This window comes from Cherax quadricarinatus, unplaced genomic scaffold (genome assembly GCF_038502225.1).
Source record: "Cherax quadricarinatus isolate ZL_2023a unplaced genomic scaffold, ASM3850222v1 Contig1423, whole genome shotgun sequence".
NCBI lineage: Eukaryota > Metazoa > Arthropoda > Malacostraca > Decapoda > Parastacidae > Cherax > Cherax quadricarinatus.
The window spans coordinates 47,719-74,093 of NW_027196449.1; the positions used below are offsets into that span (position 1 = coordinate 47,719).

Here is a 26,375-nt window from a genome sequence, read left to right on the forward strand (position 1 = left end):
AGTCAACCAAATTCTTAGCTATTTCACTAGTATTACTTCTATTCTATCGATTGAGCACAAGAAATCGCCAAGTCAACTGTTTCAACTACAAAATAAAGTGATCGGAAATTGTTAATTTGGCCAATTTAACACAAAGTTCAAAATATTCCAATTTCAAAATAGGGTCCAGAATAAACAATGTAGGCATTACTGGCACTAAACTAACGTTTCCTCTGTTCATTAGTTATGTTTTGAGGCTTTACAAATAAATTCCATTTTGATTTTTTATTCACATAATGAATTTTTATTCACACCAAAAAATAGAAGATTTACTGTTATGCAATACTGTAATAATTGTATAAATATCATCACCATATTTGTGAACGTATATTAGACCCACCAGCTGACGTGTATTAGACGTGTGAGGTCGTTTGTTTACTCTTGAATATCGGCAAAAATTTAACATTTCCGCTACTTTGAGCTCAGTTTCAAGCCATTTCCAGTGCTAAAACCAATCAAAATCATCTCTATTTCTGTAATATGTCTTCCATTCTATCAAATGAGACCAAGAAATCGCAAATACAACTATAAAAAACATACGAAAAAACACTGCAAAGTTGCTGTTTTAATTGAAAAATCATGATTTAAGTTTTTTCTCTCATTATACACAGTGTGCTGCAGGATCTGTTTTATGTGGTGCACACATACCACATAGATGTATTCTCTCATATCTAGGCCCAAATGTACCACTCACAGTTTATCAGAGTGAGCTGAGCTCATGGCGTAGATCTATGGTTTGGACCCTGAACGTAAAGCCGTAGATCTACGGGACGGACCCTGAAAGGGTTAATTCTGATCCCTTCAATGGAGTTTGCTTCTGAACATTGCTTGGCTCATTCCACTTCTTTATTAGTCCTGTGTTTGGGGAATATTTCTTAATATTCCTGTGGCCAATATGTGTAATTTTCAATCTTGCCACTTTGTTCTTTTTGGTAACCTAGATGATGAAACTATAACTGTCTATGCTCCATAGTATTTTGTATGTCGTGATCATTTCAGTTTAAAAACCCGAGTCCAAAATAAACACTGAAGGCATTCCAGCCACTAAAGCAACTTGTCCTCTGTTCATTAATTATGTCCTCAGGCCTCTCCTACATAAGACTTGCCCCCCATTTTGAATCCATCATATAAGAAATCAATGTTTTACCAAAGTTCTCATAAAACATAACCAAGATTGATCAATCATAGTACAGTGGACCCTCGACCAACGTTGGCATCGACTAACGTTAAATTCGACCAACGATACGTTAACGCTAACATGTTGCCTCGACTAACGTTACAAAAACTCGGCTAACGATAATCGTTCTCGGGTACCAATTAATATTGTTAGTCGAGGGTCCACTGTATAGACCATCACAAAAACTGAAGCAGACCTAGTAAAAATCTAATATTTCAGCTACAGGAGGGCCCCATGTGTACAACTCCCTCTTTTCAGTGTTTCATGTTTATGATGGCTGTCAAGTCAGCCACTGCTCATTATGTTTATGTTCTGTGCTTTTACCGCTTGTCTGCCATTATCACCATTTTCGTATAAGAGTTGTGTAAGGGAAGAACGACCCATGCCTTATCTTAAAGTATTATATGTACTGTGTATTTATTTTACTTTTTTCTTTGTTTTTTATGCCTAGCTGTACTGAGCACGTAATATAGGATACTGTAAATGTTATCAGGTGTTTTAGATGCATCCAATGATAAAAAAAAAAATAACTTTTTCCACCTGCTGGTGATTTTCACTTATTGTTTGGGATTGCAAACCTTAGAGACATACGAACAGGGACCTCCTGTACTCTGAGCGCTATTTCGAGCTACTTCCTGTCCTGAAACTGATCAAAATCATCTTCAGTTCACTAATATGTTTTCCATCTGACAAATGATACCAAAAGAGTCGATAAAACCATAAAAACAATCCAAGAAAACACCTCAGTATTATTTTAACCAAACAAAAGGCAAGAGGTTTACTTTTATGATCTTGCAATGCACAAGGTAGGAATTTTTAATACTGTGCATACTCACTGCACAGACCCATCTTCTCATATCTAGACCAAAATTTACCACTAGCAGCACATTTGAGGGCGGTGTGTTAAAACACACATTAAAGTGAGAGAGAGTATCAATATTGTAAATCTACGAGGGAGACTGTGAAAGTTAAGGGTGCTACTGGGAAAAGAAGGGACCCAGAAGGCAAATCATGGATATGATCGTCCATGATTAAGGTTTATTTTTCCCTTAAAAATTTAACAAAGGGTGGGAAGGTAAGGGGAGGAAATAAGGGCAGCTCGAGGGACACCCAAAAAAGTGACTATGTATAATCCCACTCTGTATCCATAGAGTACCCTTGGCATGGCTTGCAGTTCTGATGTTGTATGGAAACTGCTCTCTGCCTCACTCTTCATGCCAGTAAACCAACAGACCAGGATGGCTCCTTGAGCATCAACCAAGCCACCTCAGCCAGCAAGAGGTATGGGTAGTCGAACATTTGCCAAGAGTCATACCCCGTTAGGCTGCCACCTCCCGGAACCAACAGGACAGGCAGCCTCTAGGAATATTTTATCACTTGACACGCAAAACCACCGACCAGAACTCCAGAGAGCAGCTCAACGCATTCCTAGATGATCCAATTGCCACCGACTGAAGTCCTCGATAGAATGAGACAGATGATAGTTTTCTTTCCCTCAACCTATGAGCTATAATTTACAAGAATACTCCAAAAAATGGATGGGTAGGAGAAGGGAAGGTAAGTAAGAGGTAGGGAGGGGTGGGATCAATTAGATTTGATCCAAGGAAGGAGACAAGGGGTCCAATTCCTTGGATCAAGAGCCTCTTCACCTCGACGAGGGACTCCCTTTCAAGGGAACCCACCACACAGACCCATTTTCTCATGTCTAAGGTAAAATTTACTGTTCAAGATCATATCTGAGAGCACTATATAGATGATGCAAGCAACACTGGCATCATATATCTACATGGGAGATGGTGAAAGGGTTAAGGATGTCTTTCTTCAGCTGTTTGAGTTTTTCACCCATAAATTGTACTGTTATCACTGTCCCCTTCCTCATTTCCAGCTTCTTACTTGCAACCCTCTTCAGTTTTTATTCTCCTCATTATTTCGGCATCATCTGCAACCAAGAGTTGTATATGTAGGAGTTAACTTACAAACATTTACAATAACTTTTCTAAGTAATCACTGATCACACCAACTAACATAGAAATTTTTTTCTCATAGCTCAGTCTGCATGAATTTCATTCAAGAACTAAAATGCTGTCCTGTAACTCAAACAGACTTATTATTTTTTTTTTCTAAAACAAAATAACCACGATACATATATAGTTTCAAAACTCTAAATACTGAATATATTTAATAACCTTCCTGTCTATGAATAATGCTGCAGTTCCATTCAAAATTTTTATATAGAGAACGATGCAGGTACAAAATATTTCAGAATATTACGAACATCAACTTACCCAGAATAAAACCTAAGTAAATCAGAATATGAAAGAAGTTATATTTCCTTCACTACCTGCATGGCATTCATGCTGAGCATTCATTTCCACTTGGACACTGGAGGTAAATTTTGTTCCAAAATCAATGTCGTCATGACACCGATAGCTCACTATATTTCTTTTGTCTTGTCTTGTCTTCTTATTCCTTTGTTTTTTATGGATTCCTTGTTACAACAATTATCTTCTAAATCTTTTTCTTCCTTGGATTTGTAATCAACATATCTGACTACTAGATAATTTTCTTCCCCGAAATCCTCATAACTATAAATGTCTTCAATATTCTTTGTTTCCTGAGAGTACTCATCACTGTAGCTTTCTTTTAAATCCTTGGATTCCTGGACACTACAGTTATCTTCTGTATCATTTGTTTCCTTTGATTCCTCATCACTGTAGTAGACAGACAAAAAGCTATTAATATCTTTACGCATGACTCCTTTGTCTTTACGAGTTCTTCGAGGCTTTTTTGATATAGAAGTGTAGTTTCGCTTGTAGCCTGGGCTATGAGTTTTTGTGTGATACATTAACTTTTGCTGCAAAATATAAAAAACACATTAGACCATTCTGAATATGAAAAATATCCTTCTGTACACTAGACTACCACAGAGTAAATAATGCTGATTTAAGACTGTTTTCAGTGCAACTAAATGGAACAGTGTAATATTACAAGAAATAAAGCAAACGCTTCAGTAATAACGGTGCAAAACAGTTAATTAAAAAATATTCATGAAATAAATGTATGGTTTAATTTTTAAACTGCTAGCACTTGGCACACTGTCATCCTCCCATATGGTCAATTTTTTTTTCCTAAAATCATACCAGTAGTATTAACCCCTTTGAGGGTCGACAGGCCCTCTCTGAAACTCGTTCTCAGGGTCGGCCAAATTTAAAAAAAAAAAAATTATTATTTTTTCTTATGAAAAAATAGTTTTTTTTTTTTCTAAACATTATAGGCTAAACAAAAAAATTTTACCGTCAATACTTACCGAGATATGGAGGCGTGAAGTTTGCCAAAATTGAACATCTGGTAACATCGCCGACTGCCGTCGCCCGGTATTTTTCTATTTATTTTTTTATGTACTACTTTCAATTTTTCTTTTTCTGAGTAACTTTTATGGCCTCTGAGGCCAACATGATCAGTATTTTGTAAGTTATTTCTTTTTCAATACTACACAATAAGGGCGTAAACACTGTTGTCATTATTTTGTTTATAGAAAATATTTACACAAACAAACGATATGAATGTTGTTTATTACTATTTTTCTATATTTTATATACACATATACAGTCACAGGGAATGTTTCTAGAAGTTCTGCAGCCTGTGGAACTCTTTGAAACATGGTGTCATGCACAGTGGTGTTTTACATTCCTCACACATAAAACGAGTGTCTCTGCGTTGTTGTGGGCGTTTTTTTTGTATGTGAACAGACGTAACACCTCTTCTGAGCCTTTTTCTTGAAAGCAGTAGCAGGCAATTTTACCAGGAAGTGATCACCATGCTTCAGACGAGCAGGTAGTTGTTGATAATTTGGTGGGCGGTCAATTGCAGGTGCTGCTCCTTGGTACTTGAATACTATTTGTCTGATGACAGACAAACAGAATTCGCCATACTGTGGTTTGTTTCTGGTCCTCATCTTATACATATTATAAGCATTGAGCATGGAAATGTCCAGAAGATGGAAAAACAGTTTGATGTACCACTTATAACTCTTGCGAACACAATCAGCAAACCCAATCTGCATGTCACATTTGTCCACTGAATGCATGTTGAAGGTGTAATCAATCACAGCTGCAGGTTTTAGAATGGGTTCATTGCTCTCTCTATGCTGCCTGCCACTGTCTGCCATGCACCTCACCTCTACGAGTGCAAGCGTCAAACCTGGGCATATGTTTCCGATTTACACGCACTGTGCCACACACATCTGTCATGTTCACTCGCAAAAAATCACTGAGTGAGGGGCTTGTGTACCAGTTATCTGTATATAATATATGCCCCTTACCAAGGTATGGTTCTATCATTGTTCTAACCACATCACCTGAGATGCCCAATAACTTCCTGGTATTTTGCAATGTATAACTTCCAGTGTACACAATAATATCCAATACCAGACCACTGTAACAATCACAAAGCACAAACAACTTTATACCAAAGCGCTTCCTCTTGCTTGGTATGTACTGCTTGAAAGAAAGTCTTCCTTTGAACAGAATCAAAGACTCGTCAATTACAAGCTTCCTGAAGGGATAAAAATGCGTACTGAATTTTTCTTTCAGATACACAAACACATTCCTAATCTTATATAACCTGTCGTTTCTGTCAGGCCTGGTTTTGTCTGAGAAGTGAAGCATACGTAACATTAGAACAAATCGATTCACTGGCATTATATCACTGAAACCTGGGGTTGCAATCAGGCAGTCTGTTGACCAGTATGATTTCACTTTGTGCTTATACACATGTGGCATAAGCATTATTGTGGCAAAGAAAAGATACATCTCAGCCACAGTTGCCTCCTTCCACTGGTGTAGACGTGATTTTGGTGAAAGTAATGTGTTTGCCATGGTGTACTCGTAGTATGTGTTGCTTTCCATGACAATACTTTCCATCAGTGGTTCGTCAAAAAATAACTCGAAACATTCCAGTTCAGTGGCATTGTTCCCAAGTGTACAAGATGGCTGTATTCCACTTTGGCTGTCATCAAACTGGTGGGCATTTGGAACAAAATTGACAGCTTCCTGCCAATCCCAGGTGCGGTCTGCTGGTGGGTACTGGACAATGACAGGTGGTTGTGGAGGCTGGTGTGGTATGTGGGTGGGGGATGGTGGCCTTTGTTGTAGATCAGCAGCGTGGGTGGCAGCATGGCCCACTGCTGGTGCCTCACCGCCGGCACCACTACCACCACGCACATTTTCCATCCCAATTGCAACAGTATCATCGTCATTTTCACTGTCTGTTTCTGTTGTACAGCCACGGGATGTACTCCGAGATGCACTCCTTCCCCTTGGAATAGCATATGGCACACTACCAGAGCGCATATATCGTCGTATATACTGACGCTTCACTGGGGAATATTGCACTTCACTATCACTACTGGAACTAGTTTGAAGAGCTTGTAGTTCATATTCACTATCACTATCATCACACATGCTCTCATCTGAATCTGGGATTTGGGAAAATAGAAGTTTCCTCTTGGATTCTGGTACAACTGAACGTGAACAAGACGGCCCAGCACCAGAGGTGCAAGGTTGAGGGTCGTCTGGGTTTTCCTCACTATTACCGATATTATGGTCATTAGTTTCGGTCAAAACCTCGCCAAAACCTTGAAACTCATCTTCACTGGCACTTCCATCTGTATTAGAACTGTCACTGGGGAACAAAAGTGTCCCAATTCACCGAGGAGTGAGGAGCTTCTTACCGCGAGGCATGGTGGATATTGTTTACTAAGATGGCGTTCCCACAATGCATCACTGGGTCCCAGATTTTTTTTCCTACCGTGCACACCGACCACACAGACCCATTCTCTCACATGTAGGCCTACCAGCCTTTTCCCGCGAGATTTGACGGCTCTAGAATTTGTGCGTACTAGTACGTCAAAAACCCCTGCGCGTAAGATGTACTAGTACGTCCAAAACCCTCAAAGGGTTAAAAAAAAGAATAAAGAATCACTAAACCCATCAATCAGTGCAGTGAAGAGGCAAGGGGTACACTTATGTTAGAAGATATAACGTGGTGGGTGGGTATGAGTAAGTATGGAGAGTGTTTCAGTCTGTGTAATAAAATAAGTCAGTTTCAGTAAAAGGACACAAGTGCAACTAATGTGACATTTTATTGTGGCAACGTTTCACTCTCCAGGAGCTTTTTCAAGTCGGTATGCTCCTGGAGAGCGAAACGTTGCCACAATAAAATGTTACACTAGTTGCACTTGTGTCCTTTTACTTGACATATTGTCGGTAATTCTACCAACATTAATAGAAGTCAGTTTCAGTCAAGGATTAAAGTCTGCATTAAAGATTAGTAAGATGGGGAGAGGGAGGTATTAGGTAGATGGCGAGAATATTTTGAGGAACTTTTAAATGTTGAGGAAGAAAGGGAGGCGGTAATTTCATGCTCTGGCCAGGGAGGTATACCATCTTTTAGGAGTGAAGAAGAGCAGAATGTAAGTGTGGTGGAGGTACGTGAGGCATTACGTAGAATGAAAGGGGGTAAAGCAGCTGGAACTGATGGGATCATGACAGAAATGTTAAAAGCAGGGGGGGATATAGTGTTGGAGTGGTTGGTACTTTTGTTTAATAAATGTATGAAAGAGGGGAAGGTACCTAGGGATTGGCGGAGAGCATGTATAGTCCTTTTATATAAAGGGAAAGGGGACAAAAGAGATTGTAGAAATTATAGAGGAATAAGTTTACTGAGTATACCAGGAAAAGTATACGGTAGGGTTATAATTGAAAGAATTAGAGGTAAGACAGAATGTAGAATTGTGGACGAGCAAGGAGGCTTCAGAGTGGGTAGGGGATGTGTAGATCAAGTGTTTACATTGAAGCATATATGTGAACAGTATTTAGATAAAGGTAGGGAAGTTTTTATTGCATTTATGGATTTAGAAAAGGCATATGATAGAGTGGATAGAGGAGCAATGTTGCAGATGTTGCAAGTATATTGAATAGGTGGTAACTTACTAAATGCTGTAAAGAGCTTTTATGAGGATAGTGAGGCTCAGGTTAGGGTGTGTAGAAGAGAGGGAGAATACTTCCCGGTAAAAGTAGGTCTTAGACAGGGATGTGTAATGTCACCATGGTTGTTTAATATATTTATAGATGGGGTTGTAAAAGAAGTAAATGCTAGGGTGTTCGGGAGAGGGGTGGGATTAAATTATGGGGAATCAAATTCAAAATGGGAATTGACACAGTTACTTTTTGCTGATGATACTGTGCTTATGGGAGATTCTAAAGAAAAATTGCAAAGGGTAGTGGATGAGTTTGAGAATGTGTGTAAAGGTAGAAAGTTGAAAGTGAACATAGAAAAGAGTAAGGTGATGAGGGTATCAAATGATTTAGATAAAGAAAAATTGGATATCAAATTGGGGAGGAGGAGTATGGAAGAAGTGAATGTTTTCAGATACTTGGGAGTTGACGTGTCGGCGGATGGATTTATGAAGGATGAGGTTAACCATAGAATTGATGAGGGAAAAAAGGTGAGTGGTGCGTTGAGGCATATGTGGAGTCAAAAAACGTTATCTATGGAGGCAAAGAAGGGACTGTATGAAAGTATAGTAGTACCAACACTCTTATATGGATGTGAAGCTTGGGTGGTAAATGCAGCAGCGAGGAGACGGTTGGAGGCAGTGGAGATGTCCTGTCTAAGGGCAATGTGTGGTGTAAATATTATGCAGAAAATTCGGAGTGTGGAAATTAGGAGAAGGTGTGGAGTTAATAAAAGCATTAGTCAGAGGGCAGAAGAGGAGTTGTTGAGGTGGTTTGGTCATTTAGAGAGAATGGATCAAAGTAGAATGACATGGAAAGCATATAAATCTATAGAGGAAGGAAAGAGGGGTAGGGGTCGTCCTCGAAAGGGTTGGAAAGAGGGGGTAAAGGAGGTTTTGTGGGCGAGGGGCTTGGACTTCCAGCAAGCGTGCATGAGCGTGTTAGATAGGAGTGAATGGAGACGAATGATACTTGGGACCTGACGATCTGTTGGAGTGTGAGCAGGGTAATATTTAGTGAAGGGATTCAGGGAAACTGGTTATTTTCATATAGTCGGACTTGAGTAATGGAAATGGGAAGTACAATGCCTGCACTTTAAAGGAGGGGTTTGGGATATTGGCAGTTTGGAGGGATATGTTGTGTATCTTTATATGTGTATGCTTTTAAACTGTTGTATTCTGAGCACCTCTGCAAAAGCAGTGATAATGTGTGAGTGTGGTGAAAGTGTTGAATGATGATGAAAGTATTTTCTTTTTGGGGATTTTCTTTCTTTTTTGGGTCACCCTGCCTCAGTGGGAGATGACCGACTTGTTGAAAAAAAAAAAAAAAAAAAAAAAAAAAAAAAAAAAAAAAAGGGCAGTCAGAGTGAGGATGCTAAAACATAATATGGGTGTCAAAAATGATAAAAATAATAATTCATTTCAGCATGATAAAATGTTAGATAAGATTTTCTTAGGATTTTTAACCCCGGAGGGTTAGCCACCCAGGATAACCCAAGAAAGTCAGTGCGTCATCGAGGACTGTCTAACTTATTTCCATTGGGGTCCTTATTAATCTTGTCCCCCAGGATGCGACCCATACCAGTCAACTAACACCCAGGTACCTATTTGCTGGTAGGTGAACAGGACAACAGGTGTAAGGAAACATGTTGAAATGTTTCCACCCGCCGGGAATCGAACCCGGGCCCTCCAAGTGTGAAGTGGGAGGTTTAGCCACCATGGGTGATGGATGGACAATGATGTACCACAGGTGGAATCCTTGGCCCCCCCCCCCTTTTCCTTTTATACATCAACAACCTTTCAAATGTATCACAACAACTTAAACCTATTCTCTTTGCTGATGACATGACTTGTCATCTCCCACTCAAATCTAGCCTCACAGAAATAGCAACCTGGTTGACTGTCACTAAACTTACACTTAATATAGACAAAACCTTTTACATTATGTTTGGGAGTAGAGCAAGTAAGGTCCAAATAAACATTATGCTTAACAACACCCTTATTGCTAAACATAATGAGGGGAAATTCCTCGGTTTGCACCTTGATAGCAACCTGAAATTCAAGACCCATATCCAACACATAACAAAAAAAAGTATCTAAAACAGCTGGCATCCTCTCAAAGATATGTTCCTATGTACCATGAACAGCACTACTTACACTATACTATTCACTGATCTACCTCTACCTCACCTATGCTATTTGTGCCTGGGGTTCCACAACGACAAATCACCTAAAACCAATAATAACCCAAGAAAAAGCCACAGTCCGAATGATCACACAATCCACTGCTAGACAACATCTCCCCCCTCCCTCTTCTCTTCAAAGATCTAAATCTACTCACTATACAAAATATTCACTTGTACTATTGTGCAACCTACATTTGCAGAACAATTAATTATAATATAAATCATGACCTGAAATGCTTTCTTGGCAGTTGCAATAGGACTCAAAGACACAACACTAGGCATAAAAACCTTTATGATATTCCCAGTGTCAGGCTAAATCTTTTCAAAAACTCACTGTACGTAAAAGGGCCCAAAATCTGGAACTCTTTGCCAGAAATCTCCAGAACCACTGGCTCACATGCATTTGCTCAATATCAGGGAGGTACTACTGTTCTGCCAAGTGAGTGTAAAACGAAAGCCTGTAATTGTTTTACATGATGGTAGGATTGCTGGTGTCTTTTGTCTGTCTCATAAATATGCAAGATTACAGGTACGTCTTACTATCTCTACTTACACTTAGGCCACACTAAACATACATGTACACGTTTATTTATACACACTCATCTGAGTTTTTCTTTGATTTTATCTTAGTTCTTGTTCTAATTACTTTTCCTTTTATATCCATGGGGAAGTGGAATAAGAATCTTTCCTCCGTACGCCATGCGTGTTGTAAAAGTCAACTAAAATGCCGGGAACAATGGGCTAGTAACCCCTTTTCCTGTAATAATTACTAAAAAGAATAAGAAGAAAATTGTCAAAGTGGGAAGTCTGAATGTGTGTTGATGTTGTGCGAATGATAAGAAAGAGATGATTGTGGATGTTATGAATGAGAAGAAGCTGGATGTCCTGGCTTTAAGTGAAACAAAGCTGAAGGGGATGGAAGAGTTTCAGTGGGGAGAAATAAATGGGATTAGGTCAGGGATGTCAAATAGAGTTAGAGCTAAAGAAGGAGTAGCAATAATGTTGAAGGATAAGCTGTGGCAGGAAAAGAGGGACTATAAATGGATTAATTCAAGGATTATGTGGAGTAAAATAAAAGTTGGATGTGAGAAGTGGGTTATTGAAAGCATTTATACACCTGGGGAAGAGAGAAGTATAGAGGAGAGAGAGAGATTTTGGGAAATGTTGAGTAATTGTGTGGGGAGTTTTGAACCAAGTGTGAGAGTACTTGTGGTTGGGTATTTTAATGCTAAAGTGGGAAAAAATGTTGTGGAGGGAGTAGTAGGTATATTTGGGGTACCAGGGGTAAATGAAAATGGGGAGCCTTTAATTGAGCTATGTGTAGAAAGAGGTTTGGTAATAAGTAATACATATTTTATGAAAAAGAGGATAAATAAATATACAAGGAATGATGTAGCACGTAATGAAAGTAGTTTGTTAGATTATGTATTGGTGGATAAAAGGTTGATGGGTAGGCTCCAGGATGTACACATTTATAAAGGGGCAACTGATATATCAGATCATTATCTAGTTGTAGCTACAGTGAGAGTAAGAGGTAGATGGGATAAGAGGAAAATGGCAACAACAAGTAAGAGGGAGGTGAAAGTGTATAAACTAAGGGAGGAGGAAGTTCGGGTGAAATATAAGCAACTATTGGCAGAAAGGTGGGCTGGTGCAAGTATGAGTAGTGGGGGAGGGGGTTGAAGAGGGTTGGAATAGTTTTAAAAATGCAGTATTAGAATGTGGGGCAGAAGTTTGTGGTTATAGGAGGGTGGGTGCAGGAGGAAAGAGGAGTGATTGGTGGAATGATGAAGTAAAGGGTGTGATAAAAGAGAAAAAGGTAGCTTATGAGAGGTATTTACAAAGCAGAAGTGTTATAAGAAGAGTAGAGTATATGGAGAGTAAAAGAAAAGTGAAGAGAGTGGTGAGAGAGTGCAAAAGGAGAGCAGATGATAGTGGGAGAGGTACTGTCAAGGCATTTTAATGAAAATAAGAAAAAATTTTGGAGTTAAACAAGTTGAAGAAAGCCTATGGAACAAATGGATTTATCAGTTAAAAAGAGAGAAGGGGAGTTAGTAGAGAGGGAGATGGAGGTTTTGGGTAGATGGCGAGAATATTTTGAGGAACTTTTAAATGTCGACGAAGAAATGGAGGCGGTAATTTCATGCACTGGCCAGGGAGGTATATCATCTTTTAGGAGTGAAGAAGAGCAGGACGTGAGTGTGGGGGAGGTGCATGAGGCATTACGTAGAATGAAAGGGGGTAAAGCAGCTGGAACTGACGGGATCATGACAGAAATGTTAAAAGCAGGGGGCGACATAGTGTTGGAGTGGTTGGTATTTTTGTTTAATGTATGAAAGAGGGGAAGGTACCTAGGGATTGGCAGAGAGCATGTATAGTCCCTTTATATAAAGGGAGGGGGGACAAAAGAGATTGTAAAAATTATAGTGGAATAAGTTTACTGATTATACCAGGAAAAGTGTACGGTAGGGTTATTATTGAAAGAATTAGAGGTAAGACAGAATGCAGAATTGCGGATGAGCAAGGAGGTTTTAGAGTGGGTAGGGGATGTGTAGATCAAGTGTTTACATTTAAGCATATATGTGAGCAGTATTTACATAAAGGTAGGGAAGTTTTTATTGCATTTATGGATTTAGAAAAGGCAAATGATAGAGTGGATAGGGGAGCAATGTGGCAGATGTTGCAAGTATATGGAATAGGTGGTAAGTTACTAAATGCTGTAAAGAGTTTTTATGAGGATAGTGAGGCTCAGGTTAGGGTGTGTAGAAGAGAGGGAGACTACTTCCCAGTAAAAGTAGGTCTTAGACAGGGATGTGTAATGTCACCATGGTTGTTTAATATATTTATAGATGGGGTTGTAAAAGAAGTAAATGCAAGGGAGTTCGGGAGAGGGGTGGGATTAAATTATGGGGAATTAAATACAAAATGGGAAGTGACACAGTTATTTTTTGCTGATGATACTGTGCTTATGGGAGATTCTAAAGAAAAACTGCAAAGGTTAGTGGACAAATTTGGAAATGTGTGTAAAGGTAGAAAGTTGAAAGTGAACATTGAAAACCAAACCTTTCTCTTTTCTGTCTTTACCGCCAAAACTTCAACTACTATATCATTTGAGGTGTTTAGTAGTTCTCAGCAAATGAGCAACTCTGTGACATACAAGCCAACCTCCCCCCATCCATTGCCTGTTTAGTCTGTCGCATCTGAATAGGTCATAACCTGGGATCCATATTTTGTTGTCAAAATGATCCTTTATGTGGGTCTCTGTGAAAGCTGCAGACATTGCATTTGACTCCGTGAGCAGTCCCTTGATGTGAGGAATTTTGTTGATGGCTTTAGACCCTGTATGTTTGCAAAGACAAATGTCATTATATTGATGTAATTTAGGGGGGTTTTATTTGGTGGCTCTAATATATGTTGTTCTGGAGTGGAGGCCAATGACTGTGCCTCTGCTCTAGAAGTGTTTTCAGTCTGTGTAATATTTCTGTCATTTCTTGCCAGTCTTTTCTCCTTCCTGGCACTAAGAAAAAAAAAAAACTTTCTCTGGAGAGGTTATGGCTCCCCTCTTTAGTTTTCCATACTCTGGCTGGTCTGTATCTTCTTGTCCCCTTTAGACGATGTGCTGGTATTTATGTACTAATATTATTATTCAGGGAGGTACTACTGTCCTGCCATGTGAGTGTAAAATAAAAGCCTGTATTTGTTTTACATGATGGTAGGATTGCTGGTGTCTTTTGTCTGTCTCATAAATATGCAAGATTACAGGTACGTCTTGCTACTTCTTCTTACACATACATGTATACAAGCATATATATATACACCCCTCTGGGTTTTCTTCTACTTTCTTTCTAGCGCTTGTTCTTGTTTATTTCCTCTTATCTCCATGGGGAAGTGGAAGAGAATTCTTCCTCCGTAAGCCATGCGTGTTGTAAGAGGTGACTAAAATGCCGGGAGCAAGGGGCTAGTAACTCCTTCTCCTGTACAAATTATTAAATTTAAAAAGAAAAACCTTCGTTTTTCTTTTTGGGCCACCCTGCCTTGGTGGGATACGGCCAGTTTGTTGAAAAAAAAAAGTTATTATTCAGTGATATGCTGGTATTTGTGTGCTAATATTATTATGTGATTCAGGAAAGAGCTCATTATGTACTCAAAAGATGGGATGAAAACTGATTGCAACTTTTTTCCTTTCTGAGTTAAGCTAAGATAGTTTCATAGTTGGTAATAAATAGTATTGTGAAAAGTATACTCAAAACTGTGTGCAGGGCAGAGGGCAGCAAGCGGTGAAACATATTTACCTTGCTGGAAAGTTGTCTGCTGCACACGCCACACTCGTAGATCTTGGTTCGCTCGTGTATTCTTGCAAAGTGTGCATTTAAATTTTTTTCTTGGTAGAAATATCTGAAATGCAAATGATTATTCAGTTACAAAATACAGAGAAAGTATGATCCCATTCAAATAACAATGAAAGAGGCTAGAATGCAGATATAACATTTCCATACTCCTAGACCTTGTATTGTTATATTACTCAATTATGAACACGACAATAAACAGTTGCTATGGAATACAGTTACTTCTATTACTTCAAAAAAGAATACTGCATGTCTTTGACTTTTGGATAATTCGCACTGACCAGGTCAACAAACTCTTATATTGGTGCTTCTACTCACACACAGCATCCTCTTTTCATTGTTCCACATTGTCAGGGTTTTCATCTGAACCGTTGTCCATTATGTTTGGTGCTTTTTCCATTTTTTGGCAGAACAGTTACATAAGGGAAGGGTGGCCAGTGCCATATTTTAAGGTACTGTATATACTGTGTATTTATTATACTTTTATATCTTTTTTTATGTCTAGCTGTATTGAGCACTTAATACATGATAGTATAAACACATTATCAGGTGTTTTAGACACATTTGATATTGAAAAAATGCTCTTTTTCACTCACTGGCGATTTTTGCTTATCGCCTGGGGTTGGCAACATAACAGCTGTAGAAATGGAGCCCTCCTGTACTAGTACGTGGTAGCTTTCATATTTCCACCCAGTTAAAAAGTATTCTCCTTACCATAGTGATTAAAAATCTAACATAATCTACATTGATGCAATAAGATAATGATAAACAGGTGATATCACACAACATGCAAAGTAACCACATTGAAAAGTCATGGAAGCACATGGAATATCACTATTTTTCACTGTGGTTATTTTGCATAATGTACACTGCAGACGTCACCTATTTTTTCCAAGAATATAGAATGTTGCATCTAATATAGTAAGGAATGTGATGAGCAACTGAAGCATCAATGACTGACCAGCCAACGTGCACATGGCCACATGGCAACTGCAAATGTTTGCTTAACTCTGGTAAGTATAGATTCAATTATTAATACATTTGATTTAAAAATAATTAATCAGCACTACAAGAGACCTCCAGGACCCAACAACTGCAGATACATGGGATTCACTTACTTGTGAATTCAATGTTTGAAGATTATACAAAAAAAATAATATAAAAAATAGAAAGGAAAACTTTTAAAACCCTGCAAGAAGGTTCAGACAAACTAAGTAAAATGTGATTAATAGGCAGATGAAACTTAACAGATTATTATTATTTTATTATTAACACATTGGCCGATTCCCACCAAGGCAGGGTGGCCCGAAAAAGAAAAACTTTCATCATCATTCACTCCATCACTGTCTTGCCAGAAGGGTGCTTTACACTACAGTTATAAAACTGCAACATTAACACCCCTCCTTCAGAGTGCAGACACTGTACTTCCCATCTCCGGGACTCAAGTCCGGCCTGCCGGTTTCCCTGAATCCCTTCATAAATGTTACTTTGCTTACACTCCAACAGCACATCTATTATTATTTTATTATCACACTGGCCGATTCCCACCAAGGCAGGGTGGCCCGAAAAAGAAAAACTTTCACCATCATTCGCTCCATCACTGTCTTGCCAGAAGGGTGCTTTACACTACAGTTATAAAACTGCAACATTAACACCCCTCCTTCAGAGTGCAGGCACTGTACTTCCCATCTCCAGGACTCAAGTCCGGCCTGCCGGTTTCCCTGAACCCCTTCATAAATGTTACTTTGCTCACACTCCAACAGCACATCAAGTATTAAAAACCATTTGTCTCCATTCATTCCTTTCAAATATGCTCAAGCATGCTTGCTGGAAGTCCAAGCCCCTTGCACACAAAACCTCCTTTACCCCCTCCCTCCAACCTTTCCTAGGCCAACCCCTGCCCTGCCTTCCCTGCACTACAGATTTATGCACTCTCAAACTCATTCTATTTCATTCCATCCACTCTACATGTCTGAACCATCTCAATAACTCCTCCTCAGCTCTCTGGATAATAGTTTAGGTAACTCAGCACCTCCTAATTTCCAAACTACAAATTCTCTGCGTGATATTCACACCACACATTGCCCTGAGACATGACATCTCCACTGCCTCCAGCCTTCTCCTCATTGCAACATTCATCACCCATGCTTCACACCCATATAAGAGTGTTGGTATAACTATACTCTCATATATTCCCCTCTTTGCTTCCACAGACAAAGATTTTTGTCTCCACAGACTCATAAGTGCACCACTCACCCTTTTTTCCCTCATCAATTCTGTTTCACCTCAGCCTTCATAGACCCATTGCTGACACGTCCACTCCTAAATATCTGAAAACATTCACCTCCTCCATATTTCTCTCCCTCTAATCTGATATCCAATCTTTCCTCACCTCATCTTTTTTGTTATCCTCATTACCTTACTCTTTCCTATATTCACTTTTAATTTTCTTCTTTCACATACCCTACTAAATTCATCCACCAACCTCTGCAACTTCTCTTCAGAATCTCCCAAAAGCACAGTGTCATCAGCAAAAAGCAATTGTGGCAACTCCCACTTTGTGTTTGATTCTTTAACTTTTAACTCTACACCTCTTGCCAAGGCCCTCGCATTCACTTCTCTTACAACCCCATCTATAAATATATTGAACAACCATAGTGGCATCACACATCCTTGTCTAAGGCCTACTTTTACTGGGAAATAATCTCCCTCTCCCCTACATACTCTAGATATAGATTTTTTTTTTTTTTTTTTTTTCAACAAGTCGGACGTCTCCCACCGAGGCAGGGTGACCCAAAAAAGAAAGAAAATCCCCAAAAAGAAAATACGTTCATCATCATTCAACACTTTCACCACACTCGCACATTATCACTGTTTTTGCAGAAGTGCTCAGAATACAACAGTCTAGAAGCATACATACAAAGATACACAACATATCCCTCCAAACTGCCAATATCCCAAACCCCTCCTTTAAAGTGCAGGCATTGTACTTCCCATTTCCAGGACTCAAGTCCGACTATATGAAAATAACCGGTTTCCCTGAATCCCTTCACTAAATATTACCCTGCTCACACTCCAACAGATCGTCAGGTCCCAAGTACCATTCGTCTCCATTCACTCCTATCTAACACGCTCACGCACGCTTGCTGGAAGTCCAAGCCCCTTACCCACAAAACCTCCTTTACCCCCTCTCTCCAACCCTTTCGAGGACGACCCCTACCCCGCCTTCCTTCCCCTATAGATTTATATGCTTTCCATGTCATTCTACTTTGATCCATTCTCTCTAAATGACCAAACCACCTCAACAACCCCTCTTCTGCCCTCTGACTAATACTTTTATTAACTCCACACCTTCTCCTAATTTCCACACTCTGAATTTTCTGCATAATATTTACACCACACATTGCCCTTAAACAGGACATCTCCACTACCTCCAACCGTCTCCTCGCTGCTGCATTTACCACCCAAGCTTCACACCCATATAAGAGTGTTGGTACTACTATACTTTCATACATTCCCTTCTTTGCCTCCATAGATAACGTTTTTTGACTCCACATATACCTCAACGCACCACTCACCTTTTTTCCCTCATCAATTCTATGATTAACCTCATCCTTCATAAATCCATCCGCCGACACGTCAACTCCCAAGTATCTGAAAACATTCACTTCTTCCATACTCCTCCTCCCCAATTTGATATCCAATTTTTCTTTATCTAAATCATTTGACACCCTCATCACCTTACTCTTTTCTATGTTCACTTTCAACTTTCTACCTTTACACACATTCCCAAACTCATCCACTAACCTTTGCAATTTTTCTTTAGAATCTCCCATAAGCACAGTATCATCAGCAAAAAGTAACTGTGTCAATTCCCATTTTGAATTTGATTCCCCATAATTTAATCCCACCCCTCTCCCGAACACCCTAGCATTTACTTCCTTTACAACCCCATCTATAAATATATTAAACAACCATGGTGACATTACACATCCCTGTCTAAGACCTACTTTTACCGGGAAGTAGTCTCCCTCTCTTCTACACACCCTAACCTGAGCCTCACTATCCTCATAAAAACTCTTTACAGCATTTAATAACTTACCACCTATTCCATATACTTGCAACATCTGCCACATTGCTCCTCTATCCACTCTATCATATGCCTTTTCTAAATCCATAAATGCAATAAAAACTTCCCTATCTTTATCTAAATACTGTTCACATATATGCTTCAATGTAAACACCTGATCTACACATCCCCTACCCACTCTAAAACCTCCTTGCTCATCCGCAATCCTACATTCTGTCTTACCTCTAATTCTTTCAATTATAACCCTACCGTACACTTTTCCTGGTATACTCAGTAAGCTTATTCCTCTATAATTTTTACATTCTCTTTTGTCCCCTTTCCCTTTATATAAAGGGACTATACATGCTCTCCGCCAATCCCTAGGTACCTTCCCCTCTTTCATACATTTATTAAACAAAAGTACCAACCACTCCAACACTATATCCCCCCCTGCTTTTAACATTACTGTCATGATCCCATCAGTTCCAGCTGCTTTACCCCCTTTCATTTTACGTAATGCCTCACATACCTCCCCCACACTTACATTCTGCTCTTCTTCACTCCTAAAAGATGGTATACCTCCCTGACCAGTGCATGAAATTACTGCCTCTGTTTCTTCCTTAACATTTAAAAGTTCCTCAAAATATTCTCGCCATCTACCCAATACCTCCATCTCCCCATCTACTAACTCCCCTACTCTGTTTTTAACTGACAAATCCATATTTTCCCTAGGCTTTCTTAACTTGTTTAACTCACTCCAAAATTTTTTCTTATTTTCATTAAAATTTCTTGACAGTGCCTCTCCCACTCTATCATCTGCTCTCCTTTTGCACTCTCTCACCACTCTCTTTACCTTTCTTTTACTCTCCATATACTCTGCTCTTCTTATAACACTTCTGCTTTGTAAAAACCTCTCATAAGCTACCTTTTTCTCTTTTATCACACCCTTTACTTCATCATTCCACCAATCACTCCTCTTTCCTCCTGCCCCCACCCTCCTATAACCACAAACCTCTGCCCCACATTCTAATACTGCATTTTTAAAACTATTCCAACCCTCTTCAACCCCCCCACTACTCATCTTTGCACTAGCCCACCTTTCTGCCAATAGTCGCTTATATCTCACCCGAACTTCCTCCTCCCTTAGTTTATACACTTTCACCTCCCTCTTACTTGTTGTTGCCACCTTCCTCTTTTCCTCTTTGTATGTAGTAGGTTGGTAGACAGCAACCACCCAGGGAGGTACTACCGTCCTGCCAAGTGAGTGTAAAACGAAGCCTGTGATTGTTTTACATGATGGTAGGATTGCTGATGTCTTTTGTCTGTCTCATAAATATGCAAGATTACAGGCATGTCTTGCTACTTCTACTTACACTTAGGTCACACTACACATACATGTACACATTTATTTATACACACTCATCTGAGTTTTCTTTGATTTTATCTTAATAGTTCTTGGTCTTATTAATTTTCCTTTTATATCCATGGGGAAGTGGAATAAGAATCTTTCCTCCGTAAGCCATGCGTGTTGTAAAAGTCAACTAAAATGCCGGGAACAATGGGCTAGTAACCCCTTTTCCTGTAAAGATTACTAAAAAGAATAAGAAGAAGAAAATTGTCAAAGTGGGAAGTCTGAATGTGCATGGATGTTGTGCAGATGATAAGAAAGAGATGATTGTGGATGTTATGAATGAGAAGAAGCTGGATGTCCTGGCTTTAAGTGAAACAAAGCTGAAGGGGGTGGGAGAGTTTCAGTGGAGAGGAATAAATGGGATTAGGTCAGGGGTTTCAAATAGAGTTAGAGCTAAAGAAGGAGTAGCAATAATGTTGAAGGATAAGCTATGGCAGGAAAAGAGGGACTATAAATGTATTAATTCAAGGATTATGTGGAGTAAAATAAAGATTGGATGTGAAAAGTGGGTTATAATAAGCGTGTATGCACCTGGAGAAGAGAGAAGTGTAGAGGAGAGAGAGAGATTTTGGGAAATGTTGAGTGAATGCGTGGGGAGTTTTGAATCAAGTGTGAGAGTAATGGTGGTTGGGGATTTCAATGCTAAAGTGGGTAAAAATGTTATGGAAGGAGTAGTAGGTAAATTTGGGGTGCCAGGGGTAAATGTAAATGGGGAGCCTTTAATTGAGCTATGTGTAGAAAGAAATTTGGTAATAAGTAATACATATTTTATGAAAAAGAGGATAAATAAATATACAAGGTATGATGTAGCACGTAATGAAAGTAGTTTATTAGATTATGTATTGGTGGATAAAAGGTTGATGGGTAGGCTCCAGGATGTACATGTTTATAGAGGGGCAACTGATATATCGGATCATTATTTAGTTGTAGCTACAGTTAGAGTAAGAGGTAGATATAGATATATATACAAAATGCCTAGGTAGTAGGTTGGCAGACAGCAACCATCCAGGGAGGTACTACTGTCCTGCCAAGCGAGTGTGAAATGGAAACCTGTAATTGTTTTACATGATGGTAGGATTGCTGGTGTCTTTTTTTTTTTTGTCTCATAAACACGCGGGATACCAGGTATATCTTGCTACTTCAACTTACACTTAGGTCACACTACACATATAGTGTGAGGTAGTGTAGTGTAGGTATGAGGAACTTCCTGCGGGAGGTTCAGTGGGACAGAGAGCTGGTAGGAAAGTCAGTGAACGAAATGATGGAATATGTAACAACAAAATGTAAGGAGGCAGAGAAAAGGTTTGTTCTCAAGGGTAACAGAATCAATGGGAAGACCAAAGTGAGTCCTTGGTTTACCCAAAAGGTGTAGGGAGGCAAAAACTAAGTGCACTACAGAATGGAAGAGGTACTGAAGGCAAAAGACCCAGGAAAATAAGGAGGTCAGCCGAAGAGCCAGAAACGAGTATGCAGAGATAAGGAGGGAGGCCCAGCGACAGCATGAAAACAACAAAGCATCAAAAGTTAAGTCTGACCCGAAACTGCTGTGTAGCCACATTAGGAGAAAGACAACACTCAAAGACCAGATGAACAGGCTGAGGAAAGAAGGCAGGGAGGTCACACGAAACGATCAAGAGGTATGTGAGGAGCTCAACAAGAGATTTAAAGAAGTGTTCACTGTGGAGACAGGAAGGACTCTGGGAAGACAGGACAGAGGGGGACACCAACAGGGAATAACACCAACAAGTGCTGGATGACATACACACAAATGAGGAGGAGGTGAAGAAGCTGCTAAGTGACCTTGATACCTCAAAGGCAATGGGACAGGACATCTCCCCATGGGTCCTTAGAGAGGGAGCAGAAATGCTGTGTGTCCCATTAACCACAATCTTCAACACATCCCTTGAAACTGGACAACTACCTGAGGTATGGAAGATGGCAAATGTAGTTCCCATTTTAAAAAAGGAGACAGAAAAGAGGCACTAAACTACAGACCAGCATCACTGACATGTATAGTACGCAAAGTCATGGAGAAGATTATCAGGAGGTGAGTGGTAGAGCACCTGGAATGGAACAAAAGTATAAATGACAACCAGCACGGTTTCATGGAAGGCAAATCTTGTGTCACAAACCTTCTGGAGTTTTATGATAAGTAACAGAAGTAAGAGACAAGAGAGAGGGGTGGGTTGACTGCATCTTCTTGGACTGTGTTACAAAAAATGCGATTTCTAATAAGCATAGAGATCTCCAGTGAATACTAGAAAGGACTGCCCTTCTAGCATCCAGTCTGTTATTGGGTTTTTGTGACAAGTAGTCAGTATCCTGGTCCAATTATCCATTAGAATTTAGTAAGATTCCATAGTGCTTCAGGATTACAACTGGTAGGCTACTAACTAAAGAAATTAAAATTTAATATGTTTATTAATAACAAAGTCTAGGCGTATAAGATCAAAGTAAATTAAATTAATCAATTGAATATGATATAGTATAGGATACAAGTACCGTCTGGTACATCGTTAGCATATAATAACATAATACAAATACAGTGGACCCCCGGTTTACAATATTATTTCATTCCAGAAGTATGTTCAGGTGCCAGTACTGAACGAATTTGTTCCCATAAGGAATATTGTGAATTAGACGAGTCCATTTCAGACCCCCAAACATACACGTACAAACGTACTTACATAAATACACTTACATAATTGGTCGCATTGGGAGCTGATCGTAAAGCGAGGGTCCACTGTATAATCAAGTAAGTTTGTGTGTATGTGTGTAAGTGCTCTAGGTAGTTCGCTATGTCTCATGACTCGACTAGACTTAACCAGTGACTGACTAAAAGTCCTCACTTCAACTAACTTCTTGACCAACCTGGCAATCAGAACAGCTTGCTTGAACAATAAAACGACTGATAAGCCAAACAACAATATAACAAGCAACAGGGACACAGAATCAGGAACAAGGAGATAATATAACGACACTAAGTAGGGACCATCTGCAGATCCTCCACAAAAGTTACAAAGCTTCCATACTACTGAATCTAAGTTCAGCATTAGAAAATCCCTGACTGTGACAGTACACAGATACCAGTACAAATTAGGTAAGAAGCTACAGCTCAGGACCTGAGTTTCTCAGAGTGTCTATGTGACACACAACCTCAGTACAACGTTGAAAATCACTAAGTCTAGGCAATGTTCTGTGAACAGAGTTACACAGAACCAACAACAAGAAAGCGACAAAGACGATCTTCCAACAAGGGCCCACAGGGTAGAGTAGAGGGACCGCTTGCTAGAAGCACGTCCAACCGACAATAGAGAGAGCGCAGGCCAGGCAGACTACTCCAGGTGAGGTGTGATCACCCCCTGATCACGTGACTCTCCGTGGACTGCTGCTGCCCAGCAACACAGAAGCCGGCAGCATAACGAGCGGAGAGAAAACACAGTAGTTAGACAATGCTGTCAGCTACTTAACACTCAAACTATGAGCACTGAATAATATATATAAATGTTACATCGTACCTAATATGGCTAAGTCAAACAATAATATAGAGCAATATATTTACGATTTAGCTATTATCACAAATATAAGCAATATAAAATTATATGAACATTGTGACCCATTCAGGGGTCCCAACAGACTGCAAGAAGGCCTTCAACACAGTTCCTCACAAGAGATTAGTGCAGAAACTAGAGGATCAGGCGTGTATAATGGGAAGGGCACTTCAATTGATCAGAGAATACCTGACAGGGAGGCAACAACGAGTCATGGTGCGTGATGAGGTATCACAGTGGGCACCTGTGATGAGCAGGGTCCCACAGGGGTCGATCCAAGGACCAGTGCTATTTTTGGTATATGTGAATGACATGATGGAAGGGATAGACTCAGAGGTGTCCCTGTTTGCAGATAATGTGAAGTTAATGAGGAGAATTAAATCAGATGAGGATCAGGCAGACCTTCAAAGAGACCTGGACAGGCTGGACACATGGTCCAGCAACTGGCTTCTCGAATTCAACCCTGCCAAATGCAAAGTTATGAAGATTGGAGAAGGGCAAAGAAGACCGCAAACAGAGGATAGGCTAGGTGGCCAATGACTGCAAATCTCGCTCAAGGAGAAAGATCTTGGCATGATTATAACACCGAACACGTCTCCGGAAGCACACATCAACCAGATAATTGCTGCAGCATATGGGCGCCTGGCAAACCTGAGATTAGCATTCCAATACCTAAGTAAGGAATCTTTCAAGACACTGTACACCGTGTATGTCAGGCCCATACTGGAGTGTGCAGCATCAGTTTGGAACCCGTACTGCGTCAAGCACATTAAGAAATTAGAGAAAGTGCAAAGGTTTGCAACAAGGTTAGTTCCAGAGCTAAGAGGAATGTCCTATGAAGAAAGGTTGAGGGAAATCGGCCTGATGACACTGGAGGACAAGAGGGATAGGGGAGACATGATAACGACATACAAAATACTGCATGGAATAGACAAGGTGGACGGAGACAAGATGTTCCAGAGAGGGGACACAGAAACAAGGGGTCACTCTTGGATGTTGAAGACTCAGATGAGTCACAGGGATGCTAGGAAGCAGTTCTTCAGTCACAGAGTGGTCAGGAAGTGGAACAGTCTGGCGAGCGATGTAGTGGAGGCAGGTACTATACATAGCTTTAAGACGAGGTATGATATAGCTCATGGAGCAGGGAGAGAGAGGACCTAGTAGCGTTCAGTGAAGAGGCAGGGCCAGGGGCTGAGTCTCGACCCTTGCAAGTACAATTAGGTGAGTACATGCATGAATGCACCCATCTGGGTTTTCTTCTATTTTCTTAATAGTGCTTGTTCTTCTTTATTTCCTCTTATCTCCATGGGAAAGTGAAACAGAATTCTTCCCCCATAAGCCATGTGTGTTATAAGAGGCGACTAAAATGCCGGGAGCAAGGAGCTAGTTTTTGAGCTTTAGTATCAGCACACCTCTGCCAAGACAGTGATGGAGTGAGTGATGGTGAAAGTGTTTCTTTTTTTTCAGGCCAGCCTGCCTTGGTGGGAGACAGCCGATGTATTTAAAAAAAAAAAAAAAAACTCAGAAAGATATTCAAGTGGTATGAGAGATATTACTACAATGCTTAAGTTAATAAAAGGAAAGGAAAGACAGATAAGGAAACTTTATTGTCACCATGTACATGGTAAACAAGTGGCTATAATACCATGCTGCAGGAAGAGCATTGCAGAAAATGTATCTTATAGAAAATATTTCTTCACAGAGAAAGTAAATTAGTAGATTGTAAGAATGGGATTAGTGCTTCAGAAATCCCAATTAACTTAAGGCCAATGAATCAGTTTAAAGTATTATTGCATACTTAAAACTGTACTACTATTTTCATATAGCTAAGTCTCTTTTTTGTATTAGTGCGTACTTAAAACTGTACTATTGCTCACTGAGCTACCTCACTTTCTGTACACTTAAAAAAACTACTCAACAACCTATGTCTACTTCTTAAGTATTAAAATTAGTCTGTTCTATATGCACCGTATGCTTGTAGCTTTCTTTTGTGCTGAACGATATTTTATTACGTGTAAACTACATTTTCTCTATGGGGAAGTGGAACAGAATTCTTCCTCAGTAAGCCATGTGTGTTGTAAGAGGCGACTAACATGCCGGGAGCAAGGGGCTAGTAACCCCTTCTCCTGTATGTATTACTAAATGTAAAAGGAGAAATTTTCATTTTTCTTTTTGGGTCACCCTGCCTCAGTGGGATATGGCTGGTGTGTTGAAAGAAGAAAGAAAAATGAGAAACTTTTTTTTCTTTTTGGGCCACTCTGCCTCGGTGGGATACGGCTGGTTTGTCGAAAGAAGAAGAAACTACATTTTGTATGCTGCAGAAAGAAATAAAATTGTATTGAACCGAGGTAGAGAAGCATGTGTCAGTAAAAGCTTCATACAGCTACCTGAAGTAAGAAACTGAACACCAAAGATAGGATACCATGAGTATAACTTTGTCATTTTATCTACTGTTAGAAATCATACAAAGATACGTAGTAACATACACCCATGATAATGTAATTCATAAGTTATCTTACATTATTACATCTAAAAAAAAGAAAACAGATGTATAATTTACTGACAACTAAAAGTTATTGTA

General features: G+C 39.7%; 1 protein-coding gene across 3 annotated transcripts in view; it reads right to left on the minus strand.

Annotated features, from left to right (window-relative positions):
- Positions 1–224: 224 nt before the first annotated feature.
- Positions 225–26,375, minus strand: part of LOC128702597 (transcription factor IIIA) — a gene marked incomplete at its 5' end in the record, with an annotated part of 33,280 nt that continues 7,129 nt past the window's right edge. Inside the window, 3 exon segments of one of the 3 annotated variants that reach the window (XR_011391334.1) lie at positions 225–3,155; positions 3,558–4,070; positions 14,710–14,812. Coding sequence is in view for 1 of the 3 variants with exons in the window: in XM_070080993.1 (XP_069937094.1) it covers positions 3,651–4,070; positions 14,710–14,812 (523 nt within the window). 3 annotated transcript variants of the gene reach the window in all.